The sequence below is a fragment of the Brachyhypopomus gauderio genome, chromosome 11 (genome assembly GCF_052324685.1).
Source record: "Brachyhypopomus gauderio isolate BG-103 chromosome 11, BGAUD_0.2, whole genome shotgun sequence".
Lineage (NCBI taxonomy): Eukaryota > Metazoa > Chordata > Actinopteri > Gymnotiformes > Hypopomidae > Brachyhypopomus > Brachyhypopomus gauderio.
The window spans coordinates 13307356-13334596 of NC_135221.1; the positions used below are offsets into that span (position 1 = coordinate 13307356).

At 41.1% G+C, this 27241-nt stretch overlaps 2 protein-coding genes across 4 annotated transcripts in view; one reads left to right on the forward strand and one right to left on the reverse strand.

Annotated features, from left to right (window-relative positions):
• Positions 1-7708, reverse strand: part of LOC143527129 (solute carrier family 23 member 2) — a 31717-nt gene extending 24009 nt beyond the window's left edge. For all 3 annotated transcript variants that reach the window (XR_013134038.1, XM_077022114.1, XM_077022115.1), the window contains exons 1-4: positions 7580-7708; positions 7410-7496; positions 3688-3828; positions 390-547 (exon numbers count right to left, since the gene is read on the reverse strand). Coding sequence is in view for 2 of the 3 variants with exons in the window: in XM_077022114.1 (XP_076878229.1) it covers positions 390-547; positions 3688-3804 (275 nt within the window). In the remaining variant the exon portion in view is untranslated. The remainder of the gene's footprint in view (positions 1-389; positions 548-3687; positions 3829-7409; positions 7497-7579) is intronic.
• Positions 7709-18888: 11180 nt separating this feature from the next.
• LOC143527130 (uncharacterized) lies at positions 18889-22188 on the forward strand. Its single transcript, XM_077022116.1, has 6 exons — positions 18889-19044; positions 19130-19213; positions 19387-19509; positions 19880-21403; positions 21481-21543; positions 22008-22188. The coding sequence occupies exons 1-6, from the start codon at positions 18975-18977 to the stop codon at positions 22082-22084; spliced, it is 1941 nt and encodes a 646-aa protein (XP_076878231.1). The 5' UTR covers positions 18889-18974; the 3' UTR covers positions 22085-22188.
• Positions 22189-27241: the final 5053 nt, after the last annotated feature.

Sequence of the window (27241 nt, forward strand, 5' to 3'; positions counted from 1 at the left end):
AAACATATTTCATTTGAACGATTGTGCTTTTGCTTCACACTAATGCTCTATTATTCAGAGTATGAAAAATAGTGGAGCCAAAATCAGACATTTCGGAAAGTTGTGGGGATATGTTCCTAACATCAGTTGCGTCTAATCAAAGACTATGTTTTGTTGAAATAGAAAGCAACATGATGTATGAATATTGTATGAATAAACTTTAAATAACACTGCACTCTGAATATGTACACCTAATTTATTTCTCATTTATTTCTCAAGGTATTTTGCTAAAGAAATAAAGCACGCAATTAGATTAGCATTGATCCAATACATGTTGGAGCATGTGACAGATGGCAGGATATTCACAAGAGGATCCAGATCTGCTGTAGTGAATGAGGTTTTTGGCCTACCTGGTTCCTAAGGTGGTCTGGAGCATGGTGCAGATCCCAGACACAAAGAAGATGGTGGAGATGAGTTGGCTCTGGGCTGCAGGGTTGTCCTTGATGCAGAGTGGTTCGGCCAGTATGAGAGGGATGGAGAGGATGCCACCGAACGCCAGGATGTAGTGCTTCCAGTACAGGAGACAGAGAGTCGGGAAAGGAAAGATGGATCATACCAACCAGAGCTTTGTTGAGAAACACCTTGCAAGTAAGGCATGTAGGCAAGGAGGTGAACACAACAAGATGGAGCTGAAGTCTTATGCTCCAGTCAAGTGACTCGTAGAGACAGGAAGAAATGGAAGGCAGATGTGGGGCAATCTGTTATGAATTGATAGTCCCTTTTCTCTCAACAACAAGATCCATAAATTTGTTGAGGTGAAGAGGTGATGGGGCCGGCATGAGGAAACCTTCAGATTGGGCCAAGTCTGGTTCGACATGGGTTCGCAATAAAGAAACTCAGATGACACACCAAAGAAAGATTCTCGGGGCTGGGGAGGAATGCAGTCAGACGTTTGCCTTGATGCCTTGACCACTCCTGGCACCCCAGTTTTGAGTATAATATTGTATTCTATGAGCCCTGTTTGATTTGGAAAGCTGTAGCATACAAGTGTTTTATGAAGCAGAAAACAATATTTTATGACACTAAAACATGGTGTCAAATAAACACACTATTCCAAAGAGCGAAAGAGATGCTGCTAGCCCTTCGGGAGTCCCGCGCTGACTTGAAATACCTGCTCTGCACCTCCTTTATCCTCCCCTCCATGCTGCTTCAGTGATGAAAGCGAGGCTGTTGGGAGGAGTAAGACCTCATTTTGCTCCTCTGTGTTTGTGCCACATCTCGCCACGCTTCACATGTTGATGCAGCTCACCACACCCTCTCCTCCCCACACCCCCTACCCCTCCCCACCCTCTCCTCCCACTCCCTCCCTCTCCACACCCCACACTCCCTCCCTCCCTCCCCTCCCCGACTCCTCTTTGATGTCATCCGCTCCACAGCTGAGAGAGTGAGAAGGCCTGGCTCGTGTTCTGTTCCCCACAGACTGGAGAACAGTGCAGAGTAATGTGCTCTGCAGCACCACAAGGGTTTGCTTTCATTTTTATATGCTCGGCTTTAAAAAGCAGAGTTATCACACAGTATTAAAAACCCTTGTTAAGAATAGGCTGTGTTGAGTGGCATTACCTTCAGACCCCTTTCTAAATGTTTACATTTTAGAGTCATCTTTAATTTTTATCCAGTCATGTTTATCTGCTCTTATTTAGTTCATTTTGCCTCTGTTGTAGCCAGACGTAGCATGCTATGTGCAGCTCCTGCCCAAACACTGTCCAAGCACAAGGGGGAAGACTGTACCTGAACCCGCTGCCTTGCATGAACAAAACAAGCATGAAGTTAAATCCACTTTGCACTCACATGCTTTAAACACATGGTTTGTTTCAGCAGCAATGCAATATTGTGTTTCCTTGGCAACCTACAGGCAAAGGGCAAATGTCCTGCTGTACAAAACATGCTCAGCACCGAAAACTCAGCAATGAAAAAATAAATAAACAATGTATGTAACATTGAACTTGCATACAATGACACACTGGAACATATCTTACACAGTACCAGCTGGCCGAATGAATGTTTTTAATTGTAATGAAGGCATTTTAATCTAATGAATCTAAGTTCTAAGACAAACGTAATTGGGGAAAGGTGTTAGCCTATATATGAAATAATTTTGAAAACACACACACAGATTTAGATGCACCCTCAGCACATAGTTTTCTTTGAGAACTACAAGTGCTGTGCATATGTGAGAATGTCTTCAGGACTGATGGAGGAACATCACGGGGGACGGGGGTGTCCCATGGCTCAGAGAGCACGAAGAGCTGGAGAAGCCTACAGAGTAGGAGAGTTACTCTGGCGAATTGAAAGTCTGCAATAGTAAATATTTAGCACAGCACAATGACACATTTTACTGGTTTGATACATTCTCAATTTTTTAATGTAGAAAACAGTAAAAATCAACAAAGAGCTAGGTGTGTCCAAACTTTATGTCACTGGCACTGTATATAACAGAACAGGCCAAGCTTTGGTTATACGGTACTTTGTTAGTAAAATTTTGTACTGAAAACGATTATCCCCTATTTATGTAAATTCTGAGAAGTATGGTTTTGAGTTGGGGTTTTTTCTTGTTTTTTGTATAGTTTACTAGAAAGTTTTGAAATAACTGCTATACATAACCATACTTAACTGTGCTTTTTACATAATGTACATGGAATTTTGATAACTCATAATAAATCATTAAATTGGCACAGTAAAGGAAGGCTGTCTACAGCCTAGACTCGAGCGTGGCTAGAGCGTTCGCTGTTGTGGTAAATGACTAAGCACGCGGTTTAATCAGAGCGGAGCCCATAGCATGGCGGCGCGCGAATCCTCCGAGAGCAGCTAGGCTTTCTGCACCCTGTAGAGGGAGGCGCATAAACGCGAGGGTGGTCACTGACAGCTGGGCAATATTAGGCTCATTTTATGTGCTAAATCTAACGTATTAAAACTTTTGTACAATTGCCCTGTGACAATGTGTGTTGTAAAAAACGCAGTATAAATAAATTGACTTTCACTTTGAAACTGCCTGCAAAATGTCCTGTATTTTTTACAAACAGATGTGTATATTTGCTGTCTATCTATCTATCTATCTATCTATCTATCTATCTATCTATCTATCTATCTATCTATCTATCTATCTATCTATCTATCTATCTATCTATCCATTTATCCAAGTGCAGTCCATAATTAATTGGACAGTGACATCATTTTGTTGTTTTGTATTCCAGTATGGAGTAAAAAAATACACACACACACACACACACACACACACATGGAGACATGGAGGCTGTGTAGACTATTTTTTTACTCCATGCTGGAATACAAAACAACAAAACGATGTCACTGTCCAATTAATTATGGATGGACTGCACCAGATATGAAGGTGGCAGTAAATACATGACTGCCATGCCCCGCCTGGCTATCACTGGCCACATATCTCTCTAAAGCAGGCCACCCGTTGAGCTCTGTTCCTGCCCTAATTTAACACACCTTGCACAAGCTTTCAGATGCTATGCCTACTACAGATTTTCATTAGCTTAGTCAGCAGTGTTAAACACACAATGAATGACACACAATGTGGATATTCAGCCGGATTTGTGGGTGTGATACTGGGCTATGATCTCTCCTGCAGAATAAGGCCGTTTCTTTGAAAAAAGCCCAACAAACATAAGGATTGTTTCTCACCTGGAGGCCCAGGAGCAAGCAGAGGTACCAGGGTGGGCGCTCGTTGACAGAGTAGATGAGCTTTGCTCCGGGCTGTGGGTCGAGCCTCTGAGGGCTGTCAGTTTGCAGCTCATCCATGACAATGTGACTGCCAGCTGAAATCTGTGGAAGAAAGATCAAGTCCACACGTACACAGCCAGTAAATATAAAATCACCACCTTTTACTAAGTGATCAAAAGTAAGACAGACAGAAGTGGCATAATGCATGTTTGCATGTTTCAGTAACGTAGAGTTGTTGAGTCTTGCCCAAAGCATTAAAGCAATCTTCTCAACTGACCATCATCTCCCATTGTGCAAAGAACTGTGATTATGAAGCAGGCTCAGTGTCATTTTCTCACATCGTTCTTTCCTAAAATAAACGGGGGTCTTTTAACAGTGCTCGTTCAGTCAATAACATGTCATGAAGGTAAACTAGGTCATCGGGGCTCACCGGGAACACATGATAGCTAGGAGAAACCAGTCACTCATCTTAACACAGAGGGGACAGGCACAAAATGACACGTTCCTAATGACAGCATTCAAGTTACCAGCCGGTGGCCCTCTTCCATGATCAGCACATTATACGACTTTTCAGAAAGAATCACTGGCAGCAGACGAGACCATGATTAAGATTTCTTTAAAATAGGCTAATGTTTACAGTTTTGTGATTAACGATAATATGAGTAGTCATAGTCTTCTAATTTATCCTGTGGTTATGGCGACTGAGATGAAAGGGAACAGTTATCTGCCATGTGTATCCATAGCTGCCTACAGTCATTAATCTTTATTGAGATAATTATGATAATTGTAAAACAGCTTAACTGGATGTTTCGTGTTTTATGTTTTGTGCTAATCTGCTCATTATGTACAAAACCAGTTTCTTATATGTAGCCTACTTGTTAGTTCTTTGAGGTACATTGGCAATGCAGTTACCAGAACCTTTTCATATGGTAATAATAATTCATACACAATCATATATTCGCACGCCTGTGCACAAGCTGACACATCCAACACTTACACACGCCATCAATAATTCACTTAGCGGATTTCTTAAAATCTACCTAGCATACACTGCCATCTATTGGTGAAAAATGACAGGGCTGCTAAAATAACTCAAACCCACTGGATGTAGACTGCAATATGAAATCTTAAAAATGTAATCGAAAACGTCTCTCTTCATGTACATATTTCGAATCATCTTAATTGATTAAAACGAGAGAAAATGTAGTGGTGTCCACTGCTTATAATCCCTGGCGTGATTGAGACATATTTTAACATATTTTAAAAATGCGACTAAATTGACTGCTGGCTGTTGGTCTATTTGCCACAGTTATCTTGTTAATAAAACCCGCTACTTTTAATTATGGATTATGTTGTTTATATATTTATTGTAACTTGATCAGGAGGTTCAGAGAATGCCGTCTTTTTAAAAAAAAAGTGCAAAGAAAAAAGTGATCGTCCCGTTTATTTAGACATGCCTCAGATAGACAACCGCCTCAGATAGTACACATAGCTATCACTATCTGTTGTTCTGAAGTTTTTAACAAATTGAAACATATTTTTAATTAAATAATCTGTTGGAGAGAGGTATGGCATTACATGAGCACCCCCTTCAGTAGCCTTGAATGGACTACAGCTCAAACCACATAGCGACGACACAATATGTATTAACCTTGTCCTAATGTATCTGCCACTGTAAAATGAGATTAAAACTCTCCACTAACGACGTCCGTGTATTTGTGCGAATGCGCACCCATATATATGCGTGTGCAAGTGTTTGAACTTGGGTTTTAGCCTGGCTAATTGAGAACAAGTCCATAAAAGCTATGCGCTCCGGGCCTTTGTTATGCACCGACCACGGAACACCACTGCGCTATCCAGCACCCAGCAGGCCACGATGCACATAAGTGATATTTATTATTCTGTAGCCGTGATTCTCGTAAAGCACCGGAGGAGTCCAAACTTCTGCTGTTGATGCATTCCAGGTGCTTGCATGCTAAAAACGACTCTTTTATGCTAAAGTTGGCGGGAGACGGAATCACTCCGCACATGGCACACAGATGCTGCGGCCACAGTCAGCGATATGATTCTTTTGTTTTTCCAGCACTTTGAAGAATATGACTAGGACTGCTCCAGGACAGGACATTTTAATGACTTCAGCCACTTTAAGATTATCGTCTGTGGTTAACATGCAAATACAATCCACTGCACCTTAAAAAATTTTTTGAATGTTGTAGAGATTAAAGAGGCTTCCTGTTAAAAGAAGAGGGTTAGCTGTAGTTTGAAGGCTCTCGTTATTTGCTCTGCTAGATAAAACTACTTAGCTCCTACCATGCCGAAATAAAGCAAAGGTATTGTGTGTTACAACTTCCAACATATGCCAACCCTAACCTACTGATTTAAAAGGTTTCACCCACAAAGGATAATGCGAAACAGGTGAGTGGGAAGTGTTGGGAGGGGCTGCCAGCCTTATGGGGTGGTGCATTTGAAGTGGTACCATTGGGCACCGGCAACATAAACTGCATAATGCCTTCTCTAACGACATTAAAACACAGTACAGTAAAAACCACAGTTGTGCAGTAAAACGTGTTGCTGCTTTGTAATAAGCAAGTTCAGCGAGGGTACATGAATGTTAACATGTCTATTTCATGTTGCTGTTCAACTATTCTGTCAATTCTAATGTGACAACAAGCTGCAGAGGGACTTGTTTAAATGTCAGACATTTCTTCATTAGCTCTTGAATTTGCGTCGGATGATTCCACTTTTACCCCAAGCAGTAGCCTACAAGCTTTAGAAGCTGCAGATTCAGAGTGAAGAGGATTAAGTGTTTAGAAGCATTTTAAAGTGCATGACCAGTTACATGGAAATACGTCATATGTCATGCGGTAGAAAGGGGCAAATTCTAGTATGAACTAGTTTAAAAAGTAACTTAATTATTATTACAAATTCCTTGCTGGTTATATTACAATCTACAGGACACAAATGACCATGTTGTCCATCCTTACTGGAGCCTAAAGCTACATGGCAACTTATATGTAACCTTATTCCTGAAGAAGGAAAATGGGCCTTTTCAGTCTGAAGGGAAACATCTTATCTATTGGAATTAGCTCCCATTTACTGACCTGAAAGAGGGCATTCTTCATGCTCAGTGTAGATCCAGAAAAAGCTCAAGAAAAGCAATAAGTTGTGCGCACAGTTCTTCTATTTGGATGCACTCCCAAAAAATAAACCCAACAAATTTGAGATCACCTTTGTTTTTGTGAGTATGATGTCTGCACAGTCTCAACACTCGGATATGTCTGGCATATATATATATATATATATATATATATATATATATATATATATATATATATATATATATATATATATATATACATAACATGATATAGTAATTAAAGCACTACTAAACTACATACTGCATACAATATAATCTGAACAATACTTTATTACCATGATGAAGAATAAGGGTTATCAAGTATCCTTCACAAATAAAAAGACCAGATGTACTATATGTAGAAATCAACTTAATAAACATGCTGCTCTCTCAATTCTTGTCTTTAACAGACTGAAAATGAATCACACATTGAAACAAGCTGAATGATTTAAAACTTCTATTACATTTCTCTGGGTAATTCTAGCAAGCTGGCACGAGTTTGCATTTTTTTGGTGTGAATGGCAGTGTAACTGACTACTGTACCTACTTCAAACGCCAGCACTGCGGCTCCAGCTCCCCTCGGTACAGCCCCTACCTCCTGGACGTCTGGAGCGGGACGAATGCCTGGCTTGGCCTAGAAAAGACAGAGGAGGCATGTAGCTTTTTGGCTTCCACTTTGGGGAGACGTTCTAAGTGAGCCTGGACTTTGGAGCTTACAGAGGCTATGTTGAGCTGGTTCTCAAGGTTCACTAAAGTGTTATTAGAATCACCACCCTGACCATGATCCTTCTGAGCTGGATTTTTTCTTTTTTCCCCCCCTACGTCACGTGTCTGGATAAGCACTCCTTTTTGAGTGCTTAGTGGACTGTGGAGGGATGTTTGTGTTGACAGGCAAAAGGGGGAGAAAAAAAGACAAGAAGAAAAGGAAAACACCTTTGTCAGGTACAGCGTCCACATGGAGCCGGTGCTTAACATGGCGTCTGTCATTACAGATATTTAAAAATAATGTTACAAAAGTTGTTACAATAGATGATGTAGTACATTCTCTATCATCTATCACCGAGCTTTTATACAGTATGTGGCATTTCTGCTAAGAGTGTCAACACTTTGTAAATTGAACACTGAAAAAGTAGAAGGTAACAGAAACCACCACTCAGACTGTCAGCCTATATACACCTATCTACAATCCCTGGCATGGAATGGAAACGTAGTAGCAAGTTGCATGTGATTATCTGGCAATTTTCTTGCTCTTTCAGATCTTTAGCATTTTTAGCATTTTGGTATTGGTTTCAGTAGTATAATAGCTTTGAAATGGTACAATTTCACAGATCCTCTTGAAAAGTATCATCCCACAAAAGTCTTGACCAGGAAGCCTGTGAGCAGACTCAGCTTGTGACTCAGCATTTTAGCACAATTACTGAACCCAACCATACGTCAGAAAAATAGTACAAAGACATGGCTTTGGATCCAAGCTTTTATTCAGTTTCATAAATCCTTTTAGACACTTCAGAGGATGTACCTCTACACTTTTGATACCAGCAATAGTTGGTAAATTTGCCACTGTACTATTAGACACGGATATTCTTTTTAGTTGCTTTATTTTTTGGAAAGGGATTTCATGATTTGTATATGTAGACACTTCCCAACTGTTTAAAATAGTTCATTCCAATTTTTAAATTATTACAAATTTTTATTGTTTTAACAAAGGCTATTTTCAAATAAAATCAATCAACTAATGGAATTTAACACCACATATAATAAACTTATAGAAGCATGTGTGACATCTGCCTGTCTTTGCTAAATAGAACTTTAAAGGATGCTAAATCATTTGTTTCAAAACTGCAGCAGACATTGACGTCTCAATCCCTTAGCACCTCTATGTCCTTTTTGCTTTTAGACAGTGTGTGCCTGATTGCCTTAGGACATATGTTCCTGAGCTAGTGGGGGCATACAGGGTTAAAAGTGCTGGTCCTGGTTTAATGTGTCATCTTGTCTCCTGGGAATGTGGGTGTTTATGTTTTTAAGCACTAGCACAGCCCTGCAGCGAAGACAGCTGCTTTTACCATATAATGTAACTTTGGGCCATGCATTATATACAGAGCTTGTGTTTTACACAATATGACAATTTGGTCAGGGTTGTATGGGCTGAAGTTAGCTGACTCATAGCTGTGCAGCACTACCCAGACACACAGGTGAACTAACAACACATTAGAAAGGCTGCATTAGTGACGGTGAATGAGACCTGTCAATGTAATTGGAAGCAGGTTTCGATTTGGGGTGGGATGCAATTAAAAAAATTAATCGAATTAATTAGAAGCTTTGTAATTAATTAATCGAAATTAATCACATTTTAATCGCATTTCAGTATTTAACATGAGGAATATTAATTTAAGTTTGAATGATGAATGAATCAATGAACATAATCATAAACTTCAACATCTTGTTTATTTTTCCACCAGTCTACTACAGACCAATAAGATGAGTGCAGAAAACAGAAAAAAACAGTTTTTAGAACACTGGAAATTCTGACCAAAAATGTTGTTTAATTTTGGGAGTTTTGCTCAGGATATAGGAAGAATAAGAAGAACTGAAGTAAATCAGAAGATGTTTTTTTAATACCATTTTAGATGGTATACTTTTTCTTTAATTTCCCAGGCCTCTGCCAAAGGCATCTCCATAGTGCCTAGAAGTGGTCTTCTGCATGCTCAAAGCAAATGACTGGATCTTCCATTCATCATCTATAATATGAGCTGTCACACCAAGATAATTCTTGTTGCTAACAGGGGTCCAGTGATCCCCAGTCAGAGCCACATTTGTGGCACTCTTCACAATAACCTGTTTTACTTCCCTTTTCTCATCATACAGCTGCTGGATTTTCTTCGACATTTTCTTTCTGGACGGCAGTTCGTAACTTGCATCAGCTGACGCAGTATGCAGCACTTCTTGTAAAGCCTGGATTATACTTTCACGAGTAGCGCGCGACTCCGCCCACCTCGCGCGAACGGCGGAGGCGTTTAATTAAACTTGCTGCGTCTTAATTAAGCCGACCACAGACAGCGGTCTACAGTCCTCAGCAATCCATCTCGCCAGTGAATTGGTCAATTTGTCTGACGTGGACTTTGACATTTTGTTTCTTAATTTGACCCCTGACATGTTTACTCATACTAGGAATACATTTAGCAGCTAAGTTATTATTACTGACCTGCGCGTTAGCCCCAACATATTTTGCGTTAAGGTGGTAACGAAGGGTGGAAGTGAGAGGCAGTATTAACACGGAAAGGCATCGGCATCCTACATAAAGGTTACGCTGGCATATGCCTTTGACATCGGCATCTCACGTACAGATGTCAGTGGCATGTGCCATTGGCATCGGCATCTTACGTACAGATGTCAGTGGCATCGGCATTTTACGTACAGATGTCAGTGGCACATGACATCGACATTTTGTTTTCAGACACTGGCACGTGCCTATGCTTGTGTCATTTGACTTTGTGCCTACGTTTAGCTTGCACACAGATGTTTACGCTGCTGAAAAGTTATGAAAACTACTGAAAGTCATTTATAGGTGCCAGTAGAAAGTAAGTCGCCACATTGTTTATGGACCTCCGGACCATATTAGATGATGCCGGTGTTGTGCCGAATTCATACTCCTCTGCAGAGTCCGTCTCCCCTCGTTTAAACGCACTTAAAGACGCTACAGATGATATTTGCGATTTACGTTGTTTCTTTGCAAAAACCTTAACACGGACGAAAGTGGCGGTCGTAAAGGCCCCAGAGCACTGCGTTTTTTCATTAGCTTTTAAACCGTCTATCATAAGACCACCAAACAAGTTGTTTTAATTTACGTACATCCTAAACAACAACCTCTTGAATTGGTATTAATAACTTTTATCTCTATTTGTGGTTGGCAGTTTTTGTTAAAAAATTTCCATTGCCATTGATTCAATTCAACACACATTCTTGCCTATGGAAAGGGGTCCCCTTTAATATAAGTATGAGCTCAACATCACTAGCATATTTTCAATAAAAATACAAACATTCAAAGCTACTGAAATGTATAAATAAGGTATACATACACACCAAATAGTTGTAGGTTGTTTAAGATGCACTTTATGTAGTCTAATACAATTTGTTTGTGGACTTATGACAGACCGTTTAAAAGCTATTGAAATAGATATTAACTGACCACCACAAATAGGTGCAAGGCAGGGCCGGAGTGGGACACTTTTTCAGCCCGGGAGTTTCATGCCCAAATACGGCCCAAAATTATTTTTCCCTCCCAATCGGCCCAAACTAGAGACTGACATGAGCCGGCCCATCGGGAATCCTCCCGAATCTCCCGATTAGCCACTCCGGCTCTGGTGCAAGGTATAAATACCCAGCTAAGAGTTGGAGATTGTCGTACATCATGCACTTTATGTAATACAACTTGTTTGGTGGTCTTATGAAGGACCGTTTAAAAGCTATTGAAATTATTGCAAAAAAAAGAATGCGCAGTGCTCTGGAGCCTTTATGACCTCCACTTTCGTCCGTGTTAAGGTCATTTGTAGACGGTGCCTGGAGGCCACAAGGCGTTGCAGCGGCGAAATTAGTGCATTTAAAACGTGTTGTCTACTATTTAAAATGCGTCTGTTTCTGACTTAAACAAAGTTGTATGTGTTTGTTTTGGTTGCCAGAAATAAAAATTTACATATTTTGGCACTTTTACTAATCTTCCGAAAGAATTCCGAATGTGCGAATGTGAAACCAACTTTACCGAAGTTTTTCAGAACGTTTTCATACGTTATATGTCGGTCACACCTAAACAGAGGTGGGTAGAGTATTCAACAATTTTACTCAAGTAAAAGTACAGTTACTTGAACCAAATGTTACTCAAGTAAAAGTAAAAGTATGCATCCCAAAAAATTACTTGAGTAAAAGTTAAAAAGTACTTTGATTAAAAGCTACTCAAGTAGTGAGTAAATGCATGAGTACTGTCTTGTGTCAGTAAATTACATCATGGGAAATTGAATTACGGGAAACAATGACTTTTAATGATAAAAATAATTTATTATAAATAGTGATGTCAGTAACGCGTTACTCTAATCTTACCACTTTTTTCGGTAACGAGTAATATAACGCGTTACTATTTCCAGTCCAGTAATCAGATTAAAGTTACTTATCCAAATAAGTTCTAATAAGTTCTTGGCTCAGTTCTACTTTTGCGTCTGACCGTAGCGCTCGACCCTGTGAAAGCGCGAGCACATTTTACAAGTCATTTTTTGCAGTGTCCTCCCGAAACGATATGTGGTAGTATAAAGAAACACCCCTTAAAAACAGGGGAAGGAACATTTACCTGATGAATTTTAATGTTGCTTTGTGTTCCACGTTTGAAAAGTGCTGGAATTTTGACTAACGTAGCCTACTTTAAAATGCTTGAAATTGTAATGGTATTTCGTTTCACAAGCTGTTTGACTGAACAGTTCGCTTGTATTACGTTTACAAATAAATTTACAAATAATACCGCGCAGCTACACAAACGTAAAGTCAGGAAATACTGTAGCGACTACTACTCCTCACGGCGGGTCTTGCCCTTTAAGTGACACTGGGGGGGGGGGGGGGGGGGGGGGCGACGACGCGCGCCAGCGTTGCCAATAAAATTTCCCTCCTCTGGATTTTTGGACTAAGCAATTTCTGCCTCGGTTACCGAACCTGCTTCAATGCATTGTTACTGTTAAAAATGGACTTTCAATAAAGTGAGTATTGGAAAAATGTATTTTGCTGCAGAATATAACTATTAAAGTAACTTGTAATCTAACGTAGATTTTAAAATCAAGTAATCAGTAACGTAACTAAGTTACTTTTAAAAGGAGTAATCTGTAATCAGATTACTTTTTCAAGGTAACTTAGCCATCACTGAATAAATATTATATATATAAATTATTTATAAATAATATGTATTTTTGTTTGTTCCTAATTATTAGGCCTGTGTAACTTTAATGTGTTCCACAAAGGCACTAACTGATGAGACTGTCAGCCAATACGTGTAGCTACAACTTGACACCAACTGAATCAATTTGTAGCAGACTTAATCATCATATATTGCTAGTGTATACACTCTATACACTGGTTTGTAGTATTGCACTGCGTTACATTTAATAATTACATCATACAAACGTTATGCCTCAGAGATATAGCATTACACAAAATTATACATACAGCAAACTTATCGCATCGTGTTTCCTCATTTGATGTTGAGTTCTTGTAGGCTGAAATGTCCACACGTTTGCAGACACGATTGGCAGCGCTAAGGTTGCAAACTCTCACGCATTGAGTGTGAGACACACGCATTTGACTGTCTTCACGCGCTTACACGCCACACATCCGATTTCTCACGCCGAACAAAATCTAGTTTATTTACCTCAATCAATCAAAGTGTATTTGTATAGCGCTTTTCACAACACATCCTACGATTTACCTCTTATCCATATTTATGATTCAATGAGTTACTAGTTCGCTCTGGCGCCAACCACTGACGATCGATCGATCGCGATATAACACTTAATTTGTTTCCATTTTACACCCCCCCCCCCCCCCCCCCCCCCGTCAACAATTTACGTTCACCACCCAAACCCCCACCCCCCACCCCGGTCTAAATCTCACTAAAAGAGATCTTGAAAACTTGGCAGGGCCGGCGCCAGAACATATACAGTGAGGGGGCGTCAGAAAAATTCGGGGGGGCGAACGTAAGTTGTTGAGCGGGGGGGGTTACACAATGCGTGTAACGATTGTCGAGCGGCCGAGGGAGCACCATGTAGCGATTGTTGTAAAATAAATGGGTCTTATTTTTTACATTGAGGGGGCGGGACACCTCGCCTGAGGGGGCGACGCCCCCATTCGCCCCCCCGTGGCGCCGGCCCTGAAACTTGGCAACCCTGCAGCGCATTATATAGCTGTCCTTTTTACACATTTTTAATGTAAACATTGGCTGTATGTGAGGTCAGGGATGCTCGGGAGGTTTTTCTGTCACTTTCTTACTACGGTGGAGAAAGTTTGCGTATGTGATCACGTGATTGACCGGCTTCATTTGATTGAATTATTTACAAAACGAAAGTAACGGTAGCGCGGCGCAAATCCGATTGTAACGGAGTAAAAGTCGCGTTTTTCTCATCACATATTTACTCAAGTAAAAGTAGAAGTCTTTCATATTAAAACTACTCCTACAAGTACATTTTTGTGTAACGCGTCCCTACCCACCTCTGCACCTAAACGTAAGATGTCGATGTGAGTGTCATGTGCCACTGTCACCTGTGCCAATAACAGTGGCATATGCCACTGACATCTGTACGTAAGATGCCGATGTCAGTGGCACATGCCACTGACATCTGTACGAGAGAGGCCGATGTCAATGGCATATGCCAGCGTAACCTTTACGTAAGATGCCGATGCCTTTCCGTGTTAATACCGCTACTGGAGGAAGTGCTCCTGTGATAAGCGAACTCTTTCCTGCATAAAGTGCAAATAACACTATTTTTGTTTGTACTTCCATCTGGAAGTTTCTTATATTTATTTCCAATCCACCAGCGTAGCCTCTTCAGTCATCTCTAACATGCTCATCTTATTGTGCGATAATGTGTACGCCTGGAACTCGTGCACTGAGAATCCACGGTGCGAAAGTCTCATGCGTTAATTTTTTTAGTTCGTTATTTTCCCTGTAATTAATTAATCGAAATTAACGCGTTAAAGTCCCACCACTAGTTTCCATATAAACTTATTGCAGTAGCCAGAGGATGCCCGATGCCTACACAACTCACAGAATAGATCCACTCATCCTGACTTGGACATGGACAGGAACACATCGTAAAAAAGAAGATGGATGTGGTCTTCAAAAGGGGCAGGACAGTATGGAGTCAAATTAGGGTCTTTAATGGTGACGAAAAAAAAAATAATATCGCAAATATAAGATTAGCATTTTGCATTTTACGTTCCTAATTTGTTTCTGCAATACTTTCCCTCTTTTGCGTTTCTTTATTTTCTTTGCGTTTCACATTTTATGTTGCTGCTTTTGTTTTGCAATACTTTCTCCCTTTTGCGTTTCTTTCTTTTGTTTGCGCGTCACTGCTTTTCTTTGCGTCTCGCATTTTACGTTCATAATTTTTTTTTGCGCTTCTCTCTTTTCTTTGCTCCGGTTTTACCCTCTGTGTGGGGGCCGGGAAAGAGGCGTGGCCAAGAGCGAAAGGCGTGCTGTGAACGTTCAGCGTCAGTTCAGCTTCCTTCCACTCGCTGAACTGAACTGCTGCTGCAGCGCATCTGGTGTTAAAGGAAGAGAGGGGTCGGGTGTGTCATAGACATATATACATAGACGCCTCATCGAGTGGGGCAGCCCGCTGCTGCGATACGTAACAGCGTCCGCCATATTGGTGAGGGCATATGTGCCAGTAAGGCTAATGCAAGTGAATGGAGCGAACTTCAGAAAGTGCTCTTCTACAAAGTATTTTTAGCTAATGTTCGTCATCGACCCACTCACATATAAACGTTAATATATTTGGAAATTAAACAATCACCAAAGACAACATTTATGACTTTTCATTATATTTTAATTGTAATTTCTGAATAAAAAAATGTCAACCTATGATACAATTGATTCCGTTTTTATATTTACAGTAATTAACATTTATGAACATATGTACACACACATCATCAATATATGAAATAATAAATAAAATATCTATTTATATATGTACACATTAATATCTATATCTATATATATATATATATATCTATATCTATATATATATATATATATATATATATATATATATACACATTAATATCTATATCTATATGTACACATTAATATCTATCTATCTATATATGTACACATTAATGTCTATATCTATATGTACACATTAATATCTATATATATGTACACATTAATATCTATATATCTATATATATATATATATATATATATATATATATATATATATATATATATATATATATATCTATATATATGTCTATATATCGATCTATATCTATCTCTGTATATACTGGGATCTCTATTGTTTGAAGCTAATACCCTTGGAAAAGAACAGTCTTGCACAGCTTTTTCCGTGTGTTACCACTCTGCAACTTAAGAGTGTTCAGCTTGGCAATATGGTGCAGTCTCAGTTTGTGGAAGACAGACACAACTTGAGACATCAACATGAAATGGTGGTTGTCAATTCCAAATTGTGTTTCTTGAATGTGCCCCCCCAGAAAAAATACATCCTCAGACCCAATCTCTGCACGAACCAACTGACAGATCAAGGCCACTTTGACCACTTGTTCTGACCTCGTCTGACGAATGAAGCGCTCAGCTGATCTGACCACCCTCACTGTGCCCTCAGAAGGAATCATCAGTCCTCCTTTGTTTTTTAATGTGAGCAGGTGATAGCTCTGATCAAATGATGCAGGTGTAGCATCAGTAACCAAACTACCACGGCACACATCACAGGACAGCTTTGTAAGAATTTGCCTGACAACAAACCCTGAGATGTACACCAGTGCATTATCAACCAGTGCACCAAAGCGGGTTGGTAGATATGTATGGTCACACACTAAAGCAGAGATGTTGACAAAGGGGGAGGGGTGCACTTCAGTTTCTTCTACTGCTGGAGAAGAGGACATCTCAAGAGCTGGCTGGGACACGGTCTCATCCTGTGCTACCACATTTCCTGATGAACTTGGAGACACACCGCACCGCACCATCAGATGCCTGAAGATGGCCTGGAACTGGTTGGCTGAGGGGTTGTTATTCCAGCCCCCTGAAAACATGCACACAAACACTTACATATGCAGTTAACCTGACAACATGCAGACAAAAAGACAAAGCTCATCTTCAGAGGAAAGAAGAATCTCAGCTCTGTACCCGATGCTCTGATTGAATTAAAGAGGAGCTCCAAGTGATCCTGGCTAAAGCGATAAGTGCAGATGTACCGCTGACACTGAAGCAGCTCTGGAATCATCAGCATCAGGGTGTCGATGTTGATGATGAATCCCATTACAGATAGGTACCTTCAAAGGGAATTGCTTTATCAGTAAAATAACAGAACAATACAACTCCCAAGAGAGAACTTATGGGAACAAAAATCATAACAAATCTTTGGCGAAACTTTTGAGATCTCTATCTTTTGGAAACCTACATAGTATGACAAACGTTTGCTAAACAAATCACAATAATCAGAGTACCTACTTCGGTCGAATTTAGTAAAAATATACTTTCTTTGTTTGTTCTGAGACTGGTTTCACCGCGGGAAATCACAGTATTACGTCCGTGATGAACAGTATTGAACACAAAATCAGGAAAATCTGTACGTAAAATGACTCCGTAATGGACAAATAGAAGCATTAATACATTTACATTCTTACCTGTGAAAGGTTATGCCAATTGATCTTGTTTCAGTTGAAAAGCGGTTGGTGCAGTTATACGCAGAGCATGAGCGAGGCATCTTTCGCTGCTTCTCCGATCGCTCTTCTGCCCTCACCAATATGGCGGACGCATTTACGTACGACTCAGCGTTCCATGAGGCGTCTATGTATATATGTCTATGGGGTGTGTGCGAGGTGGTGGCGCATTTCAGGGCATTGTTTTTATTCGCTCAGGTTTTCAAAAGATCATTTCAAACCGACCTCAGTAAAATGTTAATAATAATAATAATAATAATATATTTTTAAACGAAGTTTTTAAAGGGCAGAGTTGGTGGTGCTTTAGCACCTGATGTCTATGTCTGCACGCATATACCTGTGGTCCAGCTGGGCGACCGTCTGCCATGATACCAGTAACCAAATTGCCGCGCTGTGTGACGGTTCAACTGATGACGCTGAACGTTCACAGCACGCCTTTCGCTCTTGGCCACGCCTCTTTCCCCGCCCCCACACAGAGGGTAAAACCGGAGCAAAGAAAAGAGAAGCGCAAAAAAAATTATGAACGTAAAATGCGAGACGCAAAGAAAAGCAGTGACGCGCAAACAAAAGAAAGAAACGCAAAAGGGAGAAAGTATTGCAGAAACAAATTAGGAACGTAAAATGCAAAATGCTAATCTTATATTTGCGATATTATTTTTTTTTCGTCACCATTAAAGTCCCTAATTTGACTCCATAGGACAGAAATGTGGAGTAGACCCACACAAATCTGCTATGTGTGTCAACTGAAAAAGTCATTAACTGTCAAATTAGAGAAAGCACATCTTTACAATAAATTCAAGTCATTTGATACATTCAAAACACCGTATAGTGAATAACATTGTAGCACAAAGTAGTCTTTGTGAATGCAAACTAACAAAAAATGAATAAAAACTATGCGAATTAAAAACTAAGACAATACGCTTACATAATCACAAGATTTGATTTTTAAAACGTATGGAACATATTTAGTAGTTCATGTGAATATTTATGCTAATTGTTCATCATTGATCTTTTAACATAAACAGGTAGGTTTTTGTTGCTTGACTCATTGAGGCTATAGTTCAACTTGGAAATTGATCACAAATAAATAAATAAATCTGATCATTACTTCCGCGTCTATCGGGATTTTTCTGGAAGTTCGTAACTGACTTCGCATTATTTCTTCCAAGGTAGTTAACTGTAAACTTTGTAGAAGATTTTCAGGGGGTAAACCTTTGATTTGTGCTTAGTAGAAGTAGAAAGGAGGAAAAAAGTGAAAGCTGTGCCCTCAGAAGACAGCAAAGGGTGAACAGTAGGAGAAGTGGGAGCTTCATTTCTCTGACTACTGAGTTGTAGTTGGTCCAGGCCCAGGAGGTCTTCAGCTGCATTACAAGAAAAAGACACAGACACTGTTATGATAATTATGAATAATTTACGATGCTTAATCACTTATTCTAATGATGTCCACACACATTAATAAGCAGATGTCTTTTTCAAATTATATGCAATTAAAATAACTAATCATTAATATCATATGTAGAAATTTCGAAAAAATGGCTTAATAAACTGGCTTGTATCTCAGTTCTGATTGGTAATTTGCCTTGTTCAAGGTCCTAAACGGAGATCGTTCAACGCTGATAAGATTCAGATGACCTCTATTTCATGCGTTCACAAATTGGTTTTAAAAGGTCTTCGCGTAGGCTGAATGAGTATTGTCAGCATGGGGTCTTTGAAGATAATCGGTTCAGTATTGTTATGCCTGTGGCTAAACCAAGGTTTGTTAGACTTCAATTTGAATAATATTTGTTTGAATCTCATGTCTCGTTCTAACCCATTTTAACTCGTAATTTAATTTCGTAGCACACAGTTCTCCGATGAGACAACAGTCAGCCGTATCACAACCAGGCAAACGTGACGTGCAATTGAACAGAACCGAATACGAAGGTTTGCAATGATTTCTTCAGTTTAGTTTCTTTGAACGTATAACATTGGGTCTTGTAACTATAAAGAATTTAATTTAATTGAACAGATAACTATAAAGAATTTAATTTAATTGAACAGAGTAGGTTTGCCTACCTATGTTTGCTAAATATTCTATCTGTTCTCAAACACCCCAGGTATTTCATTGGCTGGTGCTGTTCAAACTAATGGAAGAAATAAAAATTCATCAACTGTGGTGGACGTCTTGGCTGTAGTGCTGACAATGGAAAGCGTTTCTGATCCTATGAAAGCACGGAAAGGTGCAGATATGCTCTTAATTGACACCTTTTACCTCATGTCCCATGTTTAGTACCTACTCCTTTTAATGATTGGGTACAGTTTCGAACTGCTTTACTGATCACTATGATTTGAAAACAAAAGCACCTGTTGTGATCCAAACTGATGTAGTCAAGTGTTCTTGAGACTGTGGAGCTGCCTCAGCTTTACAACTAAACCAAAGACTTGAAACACTTCAGATTATTAAAAGGTGTGCTAAAAATGCTACGAACATTGCACGAATGTTGAGACTGTGTAGTATCTAATGAGCTTAAATGATTGTTTTTTTAATGTATTAAAATGGAAACAACTTCCATTGCTGTATTAAACTAGACTTTTTTTTTTTTCTTCTAGTATACATGGAAGCTGAAGGCATGTTGCTTGAAGAGATCACTAATGGTGGAGCTTTATCTCAAGAGAAGGTGAAGACTGCTAGGCCTCATGTTGGTGGTGGTGCTTCTGGGAATGCAACATCTTCAAGCAAGGCTAATGCTACTGGACCAAGGCCTAGCCTGGTTACAACTGTGGGCCCAGCACTGACTGCAGTCCAGGTGACGACTGCCACACAAGAACCATGTGAGAAAGTGACTACCACGGCAAGCCCAGCTGCAGCACTGAAGGAGGAAGCGGCCACCACCACCACCACGGCAAGCCCAGCTGCAGCACCGAAGGAGGAAGCGGCCGCCGCCACCACGGCAAGCCCAGCTGCAGCCCCGAAGGAGGAAGCGGCCGCCGCCACCACGGCAAGCCCAGCTGCAGCCCCGAAGGAGGAAGCGGCCGCCGCCACCACGGCAAGCCCAGCTGCAGCCCCGAAGGAGGAAGCGGCCGCCGCCACCACGGCAAGCCCAGCTGCAGCCCCGAAGGAGGAAGCGGCCGCCGCCACCACGGCAAGCCCAGCTGCAGCACCGAAGGAGGAAGCGGCCGCCGCCACCACGGCAAGCCCAGCTGCAGCACCGAAGGAGGAAGCGGCCGCCGCCACCACGGCAAGCCCAGCTGCAGCACCGAAGGAGGAAGCGGCCGCCGCCACCACGGCAAGCCCAGCTGCAGCACCGAAGGAGGAAGCGGCCGCCGCCACCACGGCAAGCCCAGCTGCAGCACCGAAGGAGGAAGCGGCCGCCGCCACCACGGCAAGCCCAGCTGCAGCACCGAAGGAGGAAGCGGCCGCCGCCACCACGGCAAGCCCAGCTGCAGCACCGAAGGAGGAAGCGGCCGCCGCCACCACGGCAAGCCCAGCTGCAGCACCGAAGGAGGAAGCGGCCGCCGCCACCACGGCAAGCCCAGCTGCAGCACCGAAGGAGGAAGCGGCCGCCGCCACCACGGCAAGCCCAGCTGCAGCACCGAAGGAGGAAGCGGCCGCCGCCACCACGGCAAGCCCAGCTGCAGCACCGAAGGAGGAAGCGGCCGCCGCCACCACGGCAAGCCCAGCTGCAGCACCGAAGGAGGAAGCGGCCGCCGCCACCACGGCAAGCCCAGCTGCAGCCCCGAAGGAGGAAGCGGCGGCCGCCGCCGCCACGGCAAGCCCAGCTGCAGCCCCGAAGGAGGAAGCGGCGGCCGCCACCACGGCAGAGTCACTGTTTAGCTCTACAATGGAACCCTATGTTGTTGAAGGCTCAGGTGATGTCCCTGGCGCTGGGGATGTGAACTCTACTGGAAATTCAAATGGAACTACCATTTCTCAATCCAATCACTCGGTGACACCCATTTCTCAAGATTCTCCTGGAAAGGTGAAGTTTCCTGCAGATGTGAATGGGGCCAATGCATCGGAGTCTAACTCTGCAACTTTATCTATGCAAAGTAACCCTCCTGTCCATTTGAATGTGTCGAGTCCATCTGTGATGTCCAGCTGCCAAAATAATCAGGGAAACCCTTCTAGAAATGGTAAGATTACTGTCTGCACAACTTCTCTGGAATACCTGCCTCTTGATCCATCAAACATTCCCTGCTTTCCCCAACAGTGTCTCCTGAGAGTGAAGAATTCCAGGCCCAGTCTACTGGATCTGTAGAACCATCTGTACAAGGTGAGAACTGTGCCTCAAACGGATGGTGACGTTGAACTGTGTGCGTGTCGTAAATTGTTAAATCCCTCAACTGGTGTAGGTGTAGGCCACTGTCTGCATCCCTGCACCTCCACATTCTCTGCACACTTCAACCACAGCTGCTAAAATGTCTCTTGCTAGGTCCAATTGCCACCCCTTACTGCCCTTATCCAACCACGGACACCTGGAGGTGTACCACACTTTTGGCAGTTAAATTCATGTCCACACTTGTCCATGTGCATGGTGGTTCTGGGATATTGCAACTCCCTGGGTCCAGGTCTTGTTCAGATCAGTTTGCATTGAATCCTGTGAAACCTTATGCTAATGTGATTGAGGTTGCTCTGAAGTGTTCAACTTCAAGGCTGTTGAGGGTACAAGTTCTTTGTGCTCCAAAAAGTGGTGAGCTGGCATGCATTTGAAGACTTTGTATTTACTTTCTCTTCTAGGGCATCTGCTGTCGCTGATTTCTGATCTGGAAGATGAGGGTTTCAGCTTGGCAGATCCAGGTCAACAGGTGGTCTGAGCTTTACATATTTGGATTGGCCAAGAACTTAACCATGCAAATGTAAACTAGTATTTTATGTGATCTGGCTGACCATTTTGAACAATAAAAGAGAGAACTGTGAATGCTGTATGCTTTGAGTTGGTGGATAGATGGGGCATCTAGCACTTCATGCTTTCCTGCTGTACAGATGCTTTTTTGCTAGCTCTGCTTGTTCTATACAGTTTATTCATTTGAGTTATATCTACAAGTTAAAGGGATTCATTACTTCACTTGTTAAGCTTTTTAAAATTCATCTATAAAGGATCATTTGGCATTTTTGACATTCCGACACTGCAAGTGACCTGTTTTTTGCGCCTCAACCTTGATTATTTTTTATGTGAATAGTATAGTTTTGTCAGCGGCTGATAGTTCCCAGCTGTGACATACCTGCCAGAACTTCTTGGGTATCATTTTTGCATTTTGGAATCTTAGTTTGAATATTTGAGCCTTGTGTGCCCAGTGCTTTTTATATTGTTTCGATTATGGCTCATGCTTCCACATCTATTTGCTCTGTGTATCAAATTGTCTCAAAGGTTTATTGAACTTCAGGAAAAAATCCATACCTTACACTCTAAGGGAGGATGAAGAATATCTGGACTCTATTCTTGCCACGCAAACTGCTGAGAACTGTCCCGGTGACAAAGAAAGACGTCTTCTCTGCATTGTCGCTAGGTTGTACTGGGGCAAAGCCTAAGCTCAACTCCTAATCCCGTTAACAAAAAGGGCTGGATTCTTGTTCGGGGGGAAGGAACGCAGCAGAAACCAGTGCAGCCATCTCAAGAACAGAACATTCTTGTAGGTAATGGAGATGAAGCTCTTGCCTCAACTAGAGTAGCAGAAATTGAGCACCACAACATACCATGTTAGCCATCGGGATGCTAACCATGTTAACTAAAATTATCTCCGATAGAATTAAGATGCCCTGGAGAAACACTCCATCTATTATAAAATTCAGGCAAGATTGTAGGCAGGCTGAGAGATGCTGGCGAAGGTCAAAATTGCAAGTACATTTTGATATTTATAAAACAACATTGCAGAATTACAACAGTGAAGTGAAATCAGCAAGGAAAAACTACTTCTCTACCTTAATCTATAACTAATTACTTTTTTAAAGTAACGCTCCCAGCACTGTCAACTACCCTACCCAATGTCGATTGCCCAAGTGCCCTCACCTTCATCCCACAGTGAACCCTCCTTAAACTCCTCTTCCTCCTCACCTTCATCCCCCACGTTCGGGGTGGCGAACGTAAGTTGAGGGGGGGGGGGGGGGGAGAATACGGACGTTCGGTCACCCTATATTATGCAAATTTGGTGATGTCATTTAGCGACTTCTAGCGACTTTTAGGACAACCAATAGCTACTTTCCTTACTGAGGAGTTGACAACACTGGGGCCTCGTGCGCTGTCTCTTCGCGAAGTCGTGCACCTTGTAATGTTTGAATACATATGTAACCGAGCTTCTCGGGGGTTCGAGTCGCAGTGTAAAACAAATTAACTTGGAAGACACAAGTATGAACATTGCACCATTCTCTGTTTTATTCTCTCCACCACAAAAAAAAAACTTTTTCTTCTTTTCTTTTCAAGAACCGGCCGAACACACTACAGCGCCCCAAGAGGCATTTCGTATCACCCAGGAACGTTCTCTATAACTCAGTTACATACGTCCCCCCCCCAAATATAAACGTCCCTGTTTATAACATTCCAGAACGATAATCACACAAACAAATCACAGAAAAATTAGACAATAAAACAGCAGCAAAAAAAAAAAAAAAAAAACTTTTTCTTCTTTTCTTTTCAAGAACCGGCCGAACACACTACAGCGCCCCAAGAGGCATTTCGTATCACCCAGGAACGTTCTCTATAACTCAGTTACACATATTCCAAACTGTGTTACTGAGTTAAGTAAAGTATATACAGTGGTACCTCGAGATACGAGCTGCTCTACATACGAGCAATCCAAGATACGAGCACCGAGACGAGCAAAATTTCTGTTCGACATACGAGTGCACGCTCGAGATACGAGCATGAACCACTAGGTGGCAGTACAGTACTATATTTCAATACTGTTGTAGCGACTACTCCTCGCAAAGAAACAAACCTCGTTGGACAGATTTTTAATGGAAAAAAAAAACAGATCTGAGTGAACATGCCGAAAGTTCACCCAAAAGGCCTAAAACCAACGAGTGAGTGTTTAAGCAACTTTTTAAGTTTAGGTAATGTGATGTGTGTACGTAATTTTTACAGTTTAAACATGTTCTCTGTTACGGTAATTTCTATTGTTCAGCATGTACGTACGTGTGTACCGGTGAAGTTACTGTGCGTATTGTTTAATTATACATGTTGCGTGTGCCTTTATTAATAAAGAACATGTCTTTTTTCCACATTTACGCTAGTTTTGTGACTTTTTTAAGGACCGGAACCAATTACAATACTTTACATTGTTAAATTGCTTCGAGAACCGAGCAGTTCGAGATACGAGCACGGGTCTGGAACGGATTAAACTCGTAACTCGAGGTACCACTGTAGTAAGATTTATTGACCACTAGGGGGCAATGAATGCCATTGTTAACTAAGCAAAACATAGAGCGCGAAGAGAATAAAGAGGGTTGAGCAGTCAGTCGTGGAGTCTGGACGTGGTTTTATTAGATTAAGCAGGCAACACAACACACCTCTCGAAGTTTGTAACTTCGCGTGCGCCGCGCTTCAGCGCAATTAACAAAGTCATGTGTGCCGGGTTCATACACCTTTACAAGCATTTGTATGTCACTTTCAAGGTCCATTTCTATATTTCCCAGCACGTTAAACTTAATTAAGTTAAATATTTATTAGGGGTGGGCATAGATTCATTTTTTTATCTAGATTAATCTCACTGAAATCTTGAAATTAATCTAGATTAATCTATATTTAAAATGGCTCATATGCGTGCTACCCAAAAGTCAGTCTTTGAGATAGGGTTTCTTAATACAGAGGGTGTGTAAATGACAGCCTTACTTATTTATTTATTTATTTGTTTGTTATTGAATATTTGCTTATTCTGCTACCTCCTGTTATCGCTGAACTAAACTTTCAGCGCGAGCTCTTCAGCGCGAGTTATTCTGTGCGAGTTCGATGTACGTTGCTCCAGAGTTTGAAGAAACACAAGAACAAACGAATTACTTGTTATATTCCTTGTTATATTTTACTGTAGTTTGCTTCGTTTTGTTTTTTGTGTTGTTGTATGTCAAATGTAAAAACAAAGTTTCAAACTTAGCGCCCTTGGAAGCAGATGGAGGTAGGAAGAAAAATTGTATTCACTTAAAGAGTGATTTGTTTAATTTAAAACGAAGGGAGATGTGATTGTTGTTTTTGTTTCAGTAAGAGCTGCGGCTCATAACATAAAGTTGAGTTCATGTGCAAGTTTGACGCATTTAAAGTTTGGACCCTGTTCTACGTATTATCTGTGAGGTATGGTGCTAGGGCATTTGTGTTTATTTTTTATTTTTTAACACATTTTGTAGTTTTCACGGTGTCAAATGTCGGTGGCGAAAAGGAGGAGAGAATAAAGATACACCAGTCGAAGCTCCGAGCATTGTTTTTTGTGATTAATCCAAGTGGTCCGCTACAGTGAAAACTCCTTGGCTACAACAGACCAACACCGCAGAGAAGCTGACATCTCATCCGAAATCCAGCTACCAAACTGATACCAGCCAGCTGATTCTGCTCGCACCAATATCCTGCACAGGCAAGATTAAAAAGGGACAGCACAAGTCCAATTACTGATTCTGAAAAAGGACATTGAGTGCTGAAGAGCAAACGCGAACTCTTTACAAATAGTATGTGTTTATGGATTAAAAATGTATGATATGTCTGTTTAATATATATATATAGAGTTTGACGCGATAAACGCCATTTTAAAAAAAAATGAGTTAGAGCCGGAATCAGAATGGTATGTGACCACTCTTGAAAAGCCAATATTTAATTTTGATCAAAACGCCCCATTCGCCGTGTAATACTGCCCTGCTTTCTCTCTTTCTTTCCAAAATGCAACAAACGCCACTCCTGATTTCCCACAGAACGCCACGTCTTCCACTCATCCAACCACAGCGCACCACCACATATGGAAACACCACAGAACGCGACCTGTTGAGCCGCCCGGCATTTCTTGTAGCCTACTTTGTTAAAATATATCTCGTTTTTCACTCTCAAAATCCGCGAAAATGAACGGTTTTGATAGTATAGAGGAGCCTGTTCGTATAGCAGTTATACTATTTATGTTAATAGTTATACTATTTTACTATTTATGTCTGTAACGGGTGCGAGAGAGTCGAGGATGCAGAGACGAGGTGCGTTCAAAGGCGACGTTTATTGAGCTTGACGCTGGACACACTCACGGCGTCTTGAAACAGCTGTCAATCACACTGAACAGTAAACGCTCACGGCGCATCATAACACCAGTAGAATACACTACACAGTACACGCTCACGGCGTGCTGACACGGTTTAACACACACAACGAATGTCACGTTAAAGACGAGCACCAAACGATACAAACACACACACTATATACACGTAGCCTAACAAGCACCGCGTGAAACATTAGTCTTAACGAGACAAGTGAACACACACACACACCAACGGACGTACATATAAAGACACGGACATTAACACACGCTCGAAGAGAGGAGTTCGGGGCTGTAGCGTGACAATGTCTTTTTCGTTAATGAAATGTTTTGAAATTTGTGTTTTTAGGCCCAATGGTCAAACTATTATATTAAGATGTACAATTTACAGTTATTTGTTATTGTATTTTACACATTTTCAGTCAAAAAAAATGTTCTATTGATGCCAAAGGATATACAAGACATTTTGAAAAAAAACATGGCATGAATTTATTGCGTTTTGCGAAAAAACGAATTGTTTTTTAAAAATAAATCTTTAAATATTAAAATCTTGATTTGATTTGTTTGTGTTTTTTTAACCTTAGTATGGTATTTGATAGTTTGAAACAGAAAACAGTGGTTTTCAGCCTACCACTTTCTTGCTAAAGAAAACACATTTTTACTCAAATTCATCAAAATGGATTTATAGCATTTTGGAACCAAACTCTTCATATATATATATATATATATTTATGATTATTTATGACACTTGTTACTGTT